General features: G+C 39.7%; 2 protein-coding genes across 3 annotated transcripts; one reads left to right on the forward strand and one right to left on the reverse strand.

Moving 5' to 3' along the window:
- Nucleotides 1-213: 213 nt before the first annotated feature.
- Nucleotides 214-3,757, reverse strand: bloc1s6 (biogenesis of lysosomal organelles complex-1, subunit 6, pallidin). Of its 2 annotated transcripts, none has more exons than XM_028401591.1 (6): nt 3,617-3,757; nt 3,316-3,410; nt 2,527-2,677; nt 1,760-1,847; nt 1,568-1,654; nt 214-1,487 (listed from the first exon to the last, which is right to left on the reverse strand). In XM_028401591.1, exons 2-6 carry the CDS (start codon nt 3,371-3,373, stop codon nt 1,368-1,370), a joined length of 504 nt encoding a protein of 167 aa, XP_028257392.1. In that variant the 5' UTR covers nt 3,374-3,410; nt 3,617-3,757; the 3' UTR covers nt 214-1,367. The 2 variants fall into 2 exon arrangements, with proteins under 2 accessions (XP_028257392.1, XP_028257391.1); XM_028401590.1 differs by having other exon boundaries at nt 2,527-2,679; nt 3,312-3,410.
- On the forward strand, nt 3,737-9,784 carry slc30a4 (solute carrier family 30 member 4). The gene is made up of 8 exons (XM_028401589.1): nt 3,737-3,892; nt 4,184-4,700; nt 5,764-5,910; nt 6,921-7,074; nt 7,249-7,465; nt 7,962-8,067; nt 8,151-8,285; nt 9,319-9,784. Exons 2-8 carry the CDS (start codon nt 4,304-4,306, stop codon nt 9,471-9,473), a joined length of 1,311 nt encoding a protein of 436 aa, XP_028257390.1. The 5' UTR covers nt 3,737-3,892; nt 4,184-4,303; the 3' UTR covers nt 9,474-9,784.
- The last annotated feature ends 2,399 nt before the right edge of the window (nt 9,785-12,183 follow it).

Genomic DNA, 12,183 nt, shown 5'->3' on the forward strand with positions numbered 1-12,183 from the left:
TGGCTTCCTTGAGATCATCTTGACAATGAACTGTTCTCTGCTGACACCTGGTGGACTGAGAGACTTAATACAACACACTCAATCAAAGTGAGACTGAAATGAGGAAGTTTGTGGTGCAATAACTATAAAGAAGTGAAATAATTATGGATACTAATCTTCACACAGCAGCTACACTACAGTCACCTGAAGGATTTTAAAAGAATTTCCTACAAACCAGTTTGAGTCGCTTTTATTATTAACTGTACAAACAGTGAAGTTCCAGGCAAAACTAGTGTATAGAAGCCTCTCTAAGGGATCTGTTAAACAAATATACAGATGCTGTGTATAACGTGTTTGCAATATTATCACCCATCTCATACGATCCACAGTCAATCTAAATAAGTGCAGAACTATTTGAATTTTACGTGTTTCATAACGTTCAACGCTAACAAGGCATGTAGCCTATGAACAACATATATTAATACTTTAACAATAAAGACAGCAAACACACCAATCCTCCCTGGTCATTGTCTGTGAAAGAGTCATGAGAGCAATGTGTCCTGTTCTCAGGAAAGTGCACAGGATCTGTGTGTCAACAGAAGGGAGTCACAGCATCGGATGATTTAGTTCATGTCTTTGGTTTGTGGTGATCTTGGCAATGTCAGACAGGATCATTTCAGAAGTTTTGCAAGTTTTAGCACTTTCAAGAATCACATATTAAGTGAACCATTTTCCAAAGAATACAGCACAATAAGCATCAGCAGCAGCCGGGTAGCAGACAAGAGCAGGCTAATACACATGACCAATAAAATACATGAAGCCAGTCTCAGTCCTAATTAAATTGAATTAATTTAAGCTTTAAGCCTTAAACATGGACTTGGCTGAGAGAGAAAATAGGGAGAGAGAGAGAGAGAAATAACGTGTAATAACAAATCCTTACTTTTGTTGTTTAAACTTAGGGCTTAGATACAGAGGTTCTGACAAAAATGGCAGGATTATGGTGTATAAATAATCCAGCACTCTGTTCTTGCTTTGGCATAGTAGGTGGCACCTTAACACTGCTTGACCCCCGCCATTATATGGAAAGATTGAGGAGATTTTCTTCTGTCAGTGCTACAATAATACAATTAACATGAATTATTTTGGCCACGATCAATGTGTAGGAAAATAGATTAAGCACCTGTAAGACTACCAACCCATTCCATTTTGACACTCAAACGTTGTTCCCCAAATACAAGCAAAAATACTAAAATTATTTTACAATCTGAAACATGCACTTTGGAAAATGTTCAGCCGTAATTGTGACTTACAACCGATATGTAGTAAATAGACTAAACCATGCAAAACCCCTGCCCGATCTTTTAATACAGCAGACAAACATGGGGATCCTACGTTCTTTTAGCAGGTTTGGCTATAAGCTGCCTCTCTCTTTCCAGCTCCTTTTCACGCTGTTGCTCCTTCTCCAGTGCCTCCTTTTGCTTCTGCTGCTGCAGCTTCAAAGCTCTTTTCTGAGATAAAAAACACATCATCAGTGCATGCACAATGTCGTTTACATTAGTCCTCAAACATTTCCTGAGAGCGCAGATACCTTTAGCTTGGTTGTCTTTTCATGGAGCATAATCATCTCTTTCCGTATGTTCACCAGTTTATTGTGGTAAACCTTTGCTTCTGTAAACTGAACGCAACAAACTGGTTTAGAAATAATTCCTGTTGGCTGGTGCAGAGAGCGGAAACAGAGCGACACAAGTACAAAGGAGATTATAATTAAATCCAGACATACCAGGGAATTGAGGTCCAGTAAGGCGTTACATTCTCTGAACTTGGTGACTTCTTGGTCCAGTGTGTCCAACAAGATCACCTGATTTTGTCTGGTTGAGACAAAAAAAATGTGATTTGACTGCAATACAGATAACTTTTCTCCCATGAAATTTGATGTTTGTCAAGAAATACTGGTAGATTTAGAGACTCTTATCACTGCCAGCATTAGAAGGAGTCATCCACCCATCCGTCCAGTTCAGCTAAATGGATGATTACCTCGTTTGTTTACAGCAGGCTGGAGCCTGTGTTTGTCAGTACTTGCAAATTGTGGCACTGACTGCTGAGCAGGCAAAGATTTAAAGGTTTATCCTCCACAAACCCACTTTTTACTACTTACTACTTCTACTTATCGTTTAACCTGTTTTACTCTTAACCTTACTTTTACTCTTTAAACAACAACTCAACACAAGCAGCTTTGCACAAAAGTCTTTTTGAAAGCTATGTGAGATTCTCTTAGTACCACTTCAATAAAGAAAAGGAAAACATTTGTGATGATACAAAGTGCATTTTCCTGGCTGAGCTTACAACTGCAAGGTCAAATGTATCAATAAAATAATTGATGCTATCTTTAGGTGGAGTAAAACCAGCATGATCTGCCCAATGCCCTTCCCCATTTGCAGTTTTCCACCTGACATACACAGGATTAATCAATGCTTGAAAAAATGCAGTGATAAAAAAGAATCCTGCAGGTTTAAACTTGTGAGAGATCATCTGCATGCAGATACATACGTGAGCTCTTGCAGGGCTCGTTTAGAGTTCTGTAGATCTGGAAGGTAATGAGCGAGGAATCCCTCTGTTAGTTTGTCCACTGCTTTCTTGTCCACGTACACTTGGTCTACAAGGGATGTGCTTTCCAGCTGTAATGATTCCTGATGGAGATCTGATGAAAATGTAAGCAAAAACATTAGAAGCATTCAGTATTCTTCCTCATTTTTCTATTTTTTTTTAAGCGTTCGGCTTCACAAAACCATAACAAAAGCTTATCTCTGACATTTCTTTCACCCGTTTTATTCAGACAGCTGACCCTTGAGATGCAGGATTACATTATGAGAGATCTTCATCAGGTCACATGATTGACAAGACTGTACTTAATGCAAATTTAATTCTGGAAGACCGATCATCTTATACATCACCTAGTGTTGCATCTCATCTTTACCGCTCTGGCAGTCCAACCAAACATAATGCATCCCAAAAGGGCTACTGTAAGTTGCTTCTCTGTCTGTTCATTGATTTATTGCCTGTCCTTTTCATTTAATTAGAGACAAAAAGGTGTTAGTCTAATGACTCTAAAATGACATTAATATGATGTAATGAATGTGACATTTTTGACATTTGCTAAAGGTTATATAGGTTAGAAAGTAGATAGGAAGCTAAAACAAACTATGCTAACTATGTTAACATTAATCCCGACATTTTATCATGGCTCCACATCATGAGCTGCCATTTGACACTGGTGCTAGAAACTGGATTCAAGTATAGAGAGTAGGGAGCATGTTAAGCACAAGTAAACACACTCACTGTGTGGAAGTTCACTCTGGGACGAGGATCCTTCATCTTCCATCTCCTCTACCTCCATATCAAACGACTTTGTTGACCCAGTCTGCTTTTATAACCTGCAATACAGTCACCAAACAATCAGAAAGATCCCCCCCCCTCTGAAATGATCCTTTAAATGACTGCTTCTGAGGTCATGAGGGGTAGTTAGCTTACACTGAGGAAGTCTAGCTAGCCCTGATAATGAGAACAGCATGACACATTAGCGGTAGGTTAGTCAGCTGCTCCACTTTCTGTAAATATTCTAACACGGTCAGCACCTTACCTTTTTTAATGTCTACTCGAAAGTAACCCCAGATGTGATGAGCTGAATTATGTTGACAGACAGACAAGACAACAGCGGAAAGATTTTGGATTTGTTGCTGCGCTTGTTAAAAAAAAAAAACCGTCATGTGACTTCTGCGTCATCACGTGACTGCGTGCACATGAAACCTAACTTGATAGTGTATGATCAGTGTGAAGGAAGGAGGCAGTGGTGGTCATGACAGTTTTTTAATTTGAGGGTGAAGTAAGTTTCCACTTTTGAGAAACACATTCACAGGTAAGTCCGGCTTATGTTCTTTTTAATAAACCCCCGCTCTAAAAACTGGGCTTTTTTGAGTCCCGAACTGACATGACAGGATAGCTAACCTTTACGAGCTAGCTTGTTACTGTTTAGCCAAGACTGTTTTTAAGTGTGAGGACTACTGAACTCAAAGTTTATCACCTTATGTAGGACTGTGTGCGACTGAACGACGTATTTTTTTACACATCAGGCTTATCCGTGATGTGAAATTGTGTGAAAATTAATGCTTTGTCTTTTTCTGCTATCACTTTTGTTTGTTTAATCCAGTCACTGAAATGGAGTAATGATGCAAACCTACCACCGAAACCTGTCACAAAAATGTGAATGATTACACCAGAGGACGCACAGAGCTCACCTGGATATACCTTGCCCTCATAAACACGAAAGATGTCAGGTGGGAACCTCTTCAGCAAGGTGCGGTCTGCCTTCAGGAGGCAGCGGAACGACTGGGACCTAAGCGACACGGCTCCCTTCGACTTCAGCGACGAGCTGGTGGAAGATGAGACGCCCAAATTCAACAAGCTGAAGGTCGTGGTTTCCGGAGAGATGTCAGACTACTCTGCCGGAGCTCCGTCTAATGGAGTAGCAGTGAACACGCTGGTGGTGGCGGATGATGATGACTCCCTGCTCGATTCTTCTTCCAGCCTGGGCAGCCCGGGGTTAAATATGGACCCCTGTGACAACTGCACCAAAAAGAGGGAGATGATCAAACACAAGAGGGTGATGAGGAGGCTTGTCATTGCAGCTTTGCTGTATTTTCTTTTTATGGCAGGTGAAATTATAGGTAAGCAGAGTGAAGATCACACTACACAATCATTTTATTATCATCAGAAATTTATTATGACCAAGGAAGCAAGGACAGATGGAGAACCAACAGGGAAACCAAGGCTGACTCGATCTGTCAGTCTAACAGGAACACAGACACAGATACCTTCAATGAGTAAACAAACAGTAACCAATCAGGCTGTTTCTGATGCCTCAAACAAAGGCAGCCTTCTCTAACATAATAAACAATTAACTGTAAAATGAATAGACCCATGAAAAACGCAGCACTTTAACTTTTTGTTGCCCTTGTTAAATCACCAGCTGTGCGTAGCATTCTCAACAAAGACGTCACTTGTATCTCACAGTCCTATCACAGGGTCATAGTTGCTGCAGATGTTTTCAAGATGGAGGCCCCCTATCCTTTCAGTCAACATGTTCCTCTCACCTTATCACACCAAACAATCTATCAGATTATACATTTATTTTTTTATAAAGAATTGAACATGCCATTGTGCAGGATTCTGTGGCATTCAGCTGTCCACACTGCTGATTGTGACACACTGAATACCGCTCCCTTTACATGCCTGTAGCAGAACCTGTAGTCATAAAAACATGGAGTCATTTGTCTGTTCTTGGCTTCTGTAGAAACATTGCAGGGCAATACAGTAAGGAAGAGGATTCTTCGGTTTTCCTTCTTCTAAGCCAATAAAAGTTAGATACAGGTGATTACACGTTAAAGAAAATGTTATTATGAAATCTCAGTTACATTTTTTTTTCTAATAAAGCCCCCATAAATCCACTTCCACACAGCTCCATGTGTTTTTGCTGTGATTCATAAATCAGTGGAGCAGATATTTCCAGAAAGAAAGAAAAGCATGGCACAGGCAAGCAGCAAATATGTTTAGCTGTATAAGTCTTTTACCTTTTATTCACAATGTAAAATGTTCAACAAGACCTGTCCATTCACAGCATATTACGTAGAAGTCTAACAATATATTTTACAGTGTGACTCATACCCATCTAAATTATTGTTTGTGTCTTGAATCTACCTCATGAATGACGTCAGTTTCTTCTAATTACAGGTGGTTATGTGTCAAACAGTTTAGCCATTATGACTGATGCTGTGCACATGTTAACAGACGTAGTGGGTATACTGTTTTCTCTGTTGGCGCTGTGGCTCTCCACAAAGCCACCTACCAAAAGGTTCACCTTTGGGCTGCATCGCCTCGGTGAGTTTCAGAAAACTTCTTATTATTTTTGTCACTTCCTGTTTTCTCTGCATTTGTTTTCTCTGTGGTGTGAAGCAGACGTATATTTGTGGTTCTGCAGATGAGTCACTTTCTTTTCAGAAAGTGTGTGCTCAGCAGTGTTCCAGTAAGGTCAGATTCCAGATCAGATGAGTTAGAGAGACAGATCATTGGTAATTTTCCCTGAAACTGATCATGCAAAGAATTGCCATTTCATTTCAAATCGCAGTGTCTTGTTTCCTCTTGTCCTGATTTATTACTAAGCAGGTATTTTGACATGACATTGTCAAACATGACAATGACAGTCCTTGCAGCTCAGTCATCAAAACAGAAATCTCTCTATCTAAGCATCATATGTATTATTTTAGTTTATATTGTTATCTGTTATCTGAAAGTTTCTGATCTGTGTGTCAACAAATCGACAGCGAAAAGCTCCCTAAAACATGATAAAGAATGGTGATACAAGACTGCAATGATTATTTTTATTATCATTGTGTCTGACTGAGTATCTGAATAATTTGGTTATTGGTTCCAGTAAAGTCTGGGTATTTTTCTGGTGACTGGAAAATAAAAAAGGGGAAATACCTCTGTCTTTTACTTTGTAAAACATTCTATTGAATGTTCTTTCTTATCAGGCTAAGAGATTTTTTTTTTTTAAATTTCCCCACAATCCTCTACTTCTCCATCTGCTTATTCTCCTAGTGACTGTAAAATGAAATCAAAGCAATTCAAGGCACAAACGTAGTAAAGGGAAAATATAAATAGTTAAGTGAAAATGACATCTGAAATATTATTTAAGGAAATTCTTATTATATATATATACACACAAGCTATATTTTAACAGCATGTAGAACAGAGAGTTTATCAAAAGAGAAACGATGCATGGTAGCTACTAAATTTAACAGGAAATCACAATGTCTTCACAGACTGTATTTTTATTGTTTTATTAAATATGCTTCTCTCACACATCTAAATGTGACTTCCTGATGTAGAGGTGGTATCAGCAGTCCTTAGTGTGATGCTTATCTACATTCTGACGGCCATACTGCTGTACGAGGCAGTTCAGAGGACGGTGCACCAGGACTTCAACATAGATGGAGATGTCATGCTCATCACTGCAGCTGTTGGTGTGGCTGTTAACATCATGTAAGTGAGATCTGCAGAGCAACCTGACAAGAAACTATCAGCAGAAACAGTTCAGTCCAAAGTGCTCTAAACTGCACTTTAATTTAGTGATCCTTACTGTGTAATGTTTGACTACTTTACTACTTTTTTTAAGCATGTAATGTTTTAATGTTTGTGTTTCTTGTGATTTTGTAGAATGGGTTTTTTGTTAAACCAAGGTGGCCATCTCCACTCACATGGACACGGTCACTCTCACGGCCCCGCAGCTGCATCAGGCTCACAGTCAGCTGGATCGGGTCAGCAGCAGAGGCCACATGGCAGCCTGGCTGTAAGAGCTGCCTTCATTCACGCTTTGGGAGATCTGCTCCAGAGTGTTGGCGTGCTCATAGCTGCCTACATCGTCAGGTTCAAGGTAACCTGCCTTCTTTGTTTGTAGTAAAGAAACTACTTATTTTGCAGCTGTTTTGGGGCCTTCTATTTGGCTTGCAAATTTATTGTTGACAGTGAGGCTAGCAACTTGAGACATGAGAAGGTAGTTGAATAAGAGACAGTGTGTTTGTGTGGACAGTTAATATCAAATACTCCATGGTAGCTTGCTTATCAACAGGGTAGTGAGTGCATGGAAGCAAATCCTGCACATGCATAACTGGTCAGGGCTGTTTGGACTACAAACAGAAACAATAATACTGCAAAGACCTAAATCTTTTTTCTTTTGTAGATTTTTCTGTAGAAAAATTTAATTAAAAAAAGAAAAAAAAGAAATTGACAGCTCATTTTACAAATGAAAAATACCCGTAAAACCTTTCAGGAATAGCTTTTTGAGCAAGTGGTTTTGTACCTTTCAGTTTCTAGATGTGTGTAATGGCTGAGCATGCAATCATATTCCCTCTAACCCTCTGACTTTACAGCCAGACCTTAAGCTGGCAGACCCCATCTGTACCTACATCTTCTCTGTTCTGGTTCTCTTCACCACATTCCGCATCATACGAGACACAATAGTCATTGTGCTGGAGGGTAAGTCTTTGCTCTAACTTTGTCAAGTCAAGTTGTGTTCATTGTTAAGAGAGGTGTGAGCATGTTTTATCCTGCTGTATCAGGTGTTCCCAGGCACCTGGACATTCAGCGAATCAGAGAGGACCTCCTGAAGCTGGAGGATGTCCAGTCTGTGGATGAGCTGAACATCTGGGCACTGACAGCTGACAAGACTGCAGCACTGGTGCATCTCCAACTTAGTGAGTATCTAGACAACATCAGTTAATAGTTAATAAGAAGGAGGGATTTAGGGAAATAACCCAGTCAGGTTCGGTGAAACGTCAGTGTAGCTTTTTGTCTCTATTACTTTGACTGAGATTGTTTCCAGTGTTGATCTGGCAGCGCCTTAAATGTCAGTGACCTGTCAGAACAGAAATGTTTGCTTGGAGTCTTTATCCATCTGCATCAAGGCCCCTCTTCTGGTATTTGTTTGTATTCAGCTTTGATCCTTGTTTTGGCAGTGCTGCCACCATCAGGATTCACAGTGGGGATGATGTTCGATGGATGATGTGTTGATACTTCTTGTTGCCAAGCATAACACAAAAGGGGAGACGGGGAAGGAGACTTTCTGACAAACCACAGGGTGTTTATACCTTTCATGTCTAAGAAAGCCAAGGCCCACTTCTTTCCTTGTCCCAACATTTGATTTGATTACAAGCTGTTTATTCACATATGTAAGGGCAGAGATGCAGTATATAAATCATTTGACCTTTTCAGTTTGGGCCTTTTATCTATAATGAGATGTATTGCACCTAATAAAAGTCTCATGAGGTGCGAGCTGTTGATTCTACACACAACAGGAAACTGTTTTATCCATGCAGCCCTTCAGTACCTGCAGGTCATAAAAGTAACGGCGGCAGCAGTTTAGATAAGCCTATAGATGTATCAAGACAACATGATGGTTTTGTTCTTGCAGCAGGGGGCAGTTGTTATTTGAAGTTCTTATGCTATGTTCTGTCACAATGGGATTCAGTTGAGGTTCTCTCCCATAAGAAATGTCCATGTCAATCTGAAAGAGAAGCACATCTACGCTTTAACAGCATGAAAGTATCAACAGGTTTTATACCACTAAGGCAATCCTGATTCTAGAAGTTGGCTAAAGACACATTAATTACACTGATGCAGGAAAATGATATTATTAGTAGAATATTAGTTTACATGGCTAATGAAAATGTCTTCTTCTTGAAAAATATTCTGTTCACTAATTCAAGTGCATTTGTTTTGTTTCCACAGCGCCCTCCAGTTACAACAACTGGGAGGACGTCCAGGCAAAGGCACGCCATCTGCTGCTCCACACCTACGGACTGACCAGGTGCACAGTGCAGGTCCAGACTCACAGGCAGAGGGTGGTACACAGTTGTGCACAGTGCCAGCAGCCAAGCGCCTAAACAGAGACTCATGCTTTTACACACACATATACACACACACACACACACACTGACTTCCACAGTACTGTGTCATGGAGCCTGACAGCAGAGGGCCTGCATGTCACACAGCTGCTGCAGTTCAGCGCTCAAAAGCAGGAGCCACAGCATACGTGTTAACTGGAAAAAAGAGCCGTGCCAAAGGACTGTCAGTGGATTAACAACAACATGCACATTTCTAATCAAAGGAACACTACAGCCTCCAGGGAACATATGCCGTTGTGCTTGCAAAGCTTTGGGAGTGGAAGGTGAACGCTGCAGCGGAAGAATGAAAACAAAACAACCTTGCACTTAATTCACCATTAAAGCCTATTCCAACTTTTTTTTTAACAGTTTGATTTATCACTGATGTTTTCTCATCAGGCTTTTTGTTACTAGGTGTGAGGACGGTATGGTTTTTATTGTTTTACAAAGGATGTCAGCACATGAAAAGGTACTTCATGATAAAAACTGTGGTCAAATAAGCTGTACTCCTCACCACTGACAGGACTAGTGAGGCAGAAAACCTTTATCATTATGATCCTTTAGCCGACATTTCATCCGATCTAATCATCATTAATACTCTTCAGCCAAAGTCTACTATAATGCGGATTTTTAAAAGGATATTCTTAGAGTAATCTGTAGCAGCTGTAGTGACACTGACATTTTATTCTAGCATGTCTCCCAAGTAATTTCTGACAATCAAAGTGTTGTTAAATGACTGGTTTCATCCCCACACTCTGCTTTTCTTTTTCCATATCATTGACTGACAGACATAATGATGCACGCAGGTTTTCAGTATTTGAGAGTTGCAGTGTTTTGATGGAAGAGGAATGAGTTGGAATATGATGATTACGGTGTTTAGTATTATTATTCTAATGTTTTCTGTGTCAAGTGTTAAGAGGCTGTGGAAGCTGAGCTTTTCTACATCTCTAATATTAATTATCAAGGATAATCAGGAACTGGATCACTGTTTTCATTTGTAATAAAGTGTTAAACTTTAAATGTTACTGTGTCTTTTGTTCTTTAGAGAGTTCTTGGTAATCTAAACACATAATGAACAAGTTTTAAAAAAGGATATTTATACAGACAGCTCTTTTCTGTCTTGGATTATGGTGAAGTTAAAACATTGGATGGGCTTCTATGTAAATATTTATTGTAATATAATGATACATGATTTGACTTTTGGCTTTTAGGTCAGGGTTCTATATGCAAAAACTAAACTAGCTTATGTTCTGTCCACTCAAGGATGCCACTGTGTTTGTGAGTGAGTCATATCCCCTGAATAAGAGGCACACAGCCATGCAGTATGGATACATGCCAGGATTCAAAACATTGTAATGTGTTAGTATTATCTGTAAAAACATCTAATTAAAGAAGTTTTTAGACCTTTAAATTCAAAAGTAGCAAACACAAGAACACGATTTCAAGCTAAATACATAATAAAGCTTGGAGTGTGTTTATATCACTTGTCAACACTAGGTGGCACACTTTTCTGTGTTCAGACTTGCAATGAAGCCACCTCAAAATTAAACTGATACCACACAGTTTTGGTGGTGGTGGTAGAAAAAAAAGGGAAAAAGTCTCCTGGTTATGTAGGACAGCTCTGTTATTTATAGCAATGATGCTCAGCTCACTGCTTAAGGGGAAATGTAGGCATGTGATACACTGCTGGCTGACCCTCTGACTACTTTTGTATGAAAATACATTAATGTATTTATGCAGGGATCTGTGCGGTGTGAAAAATCAGGTGATTTCTGCAAGTTGATACACATGTGGTTTGTGCAGACTCACTTCGACTGGATTCGTCACCTGAGAAAGAAGAGGGAGGAAAACAAACACTGAAATGTTGACTGTTAAAACAATCATTTCAATGAGAAATGTGAAGATGAATCAGCCTTTATTTTGCCACCTCACAGCAGATCAGGCATATGGGCCATGTTGATGCCAAATTAAGTTTGATAAATATCTCATCTCTCAAAAGTGGTGCTGAGTGTTTGTGTGTTTGCTATCACTTGTCAGCACTAGATGGAGCACTCCTATAAACAACAACTTTGCATGACCGTGCTATCCTGACACCTTGTTCTCTATGATATTTGAAACTAAAGGATGGACACAAAAATGTGGTATGTTAGAAAAACATCCCTTTAAAGTGCTTGCTGATTCAATCAGGCAGCTAAAAATCCACAAATGAGTCCTTTAATGTGTCAACACTGGTGTGTTAATAATTATCTAGTGTTAAATGGGCAGTAAAGCTGCCCATAATGCAGCAAAGTATGCATCCCCACCATGTATTTAAAGCTAACAACAAAGGTTAATGTTCAAAATGAAGACATATCAAAGGTTTATCATCAACAACATGAAAAAAGAGGGAGTGTCACCGTTTCCAGGCAACAGCTACATTATCATAAAAACACTGAACCAGCTCTGTTTGTCTTTGTCAGTAGAGACTGGACATTTACAGCCGTCACCTGGTTGCCCTGCCTTTGCTTAAAGTACCATAAAAAAAGCTGCAGGAACCTGAAACAGACACAAATTCATTTTTCAATCCTTTAACATGCACCACTGACGACAACAGGGGGAATTCCATCTAGCGCTTTTAATGAGAGCAGTACCTGCTTCACTTGGCGGTCACATGACCTGTGGTGTCATGCTATGTGTGATCTGGTCACGTACACAAATACCAGCACCATGC

The sequence above is a fragment of the Parambassis ranga genome, chromosome 3, assembly GCF_900634625.1.
Source record: "Parambassis ranga chromosome 3, fParRan2.1, whole genome shotgun sequence".
Lineage (NCBI taxonomy): Eukaryota > Metazoa > Chordata > Actinopteri > Ambassidae > Parambassis > Parambassis ranga.

What these genes read in the sequence shown, in the direction of transcription:
- bloc1s6 (XM_028401590.1), bottom strand. Translation starts at nt 3,373, where the DNA reads ATGGAGGTAGAGGAGATGGAAGATGAAGGATCCTCGTCCCAGAGTGAA. An exon ending in CGAGCCCTGCAAGAGCTCAC is followed by an intron (nt 1,848 to 2,526) that starts GTATGTATCTGC and finishes TGTCTCAACCAG; the next exon opens with ACAAAATCAGGTGATCTTGT. An exon ending in TACTGGACCTCAATTCCCTG is followed by an intron (nt 1,655 to 1,759) that starts GTATGTCTGGAT and finishes TGTTGCGTTCAG; the next exon opens with TTTACAGAAGCAAAGGTTTA.
- slc30a4 (XM_028401589.1), top strand. Translation starts at nt 4,304, where the DNA reads ATGTCAGGTGGGAACCTCTTCAGCAAGGTGCGGTCTGCCTTCAGGAGG. An exon ending in CCTACATCGTCAGGTTCAAG is followed by an intron (nt 7,466 to 7,961) that starts GTAACCTGCCTT and finishes CTGACTTTACAG; the next exon opens with CCAGACCTTAAGCTGGCAGA. An exon ending in AATAGTCATTGTGCTGGAGG is followed by an intron (nt 8,068 to 8,150) that starts GTAAGTCTTTGC and finishes CTGCTGTATCAG; the next exon opens with GTGTTCCCAGGCACCTGGAC.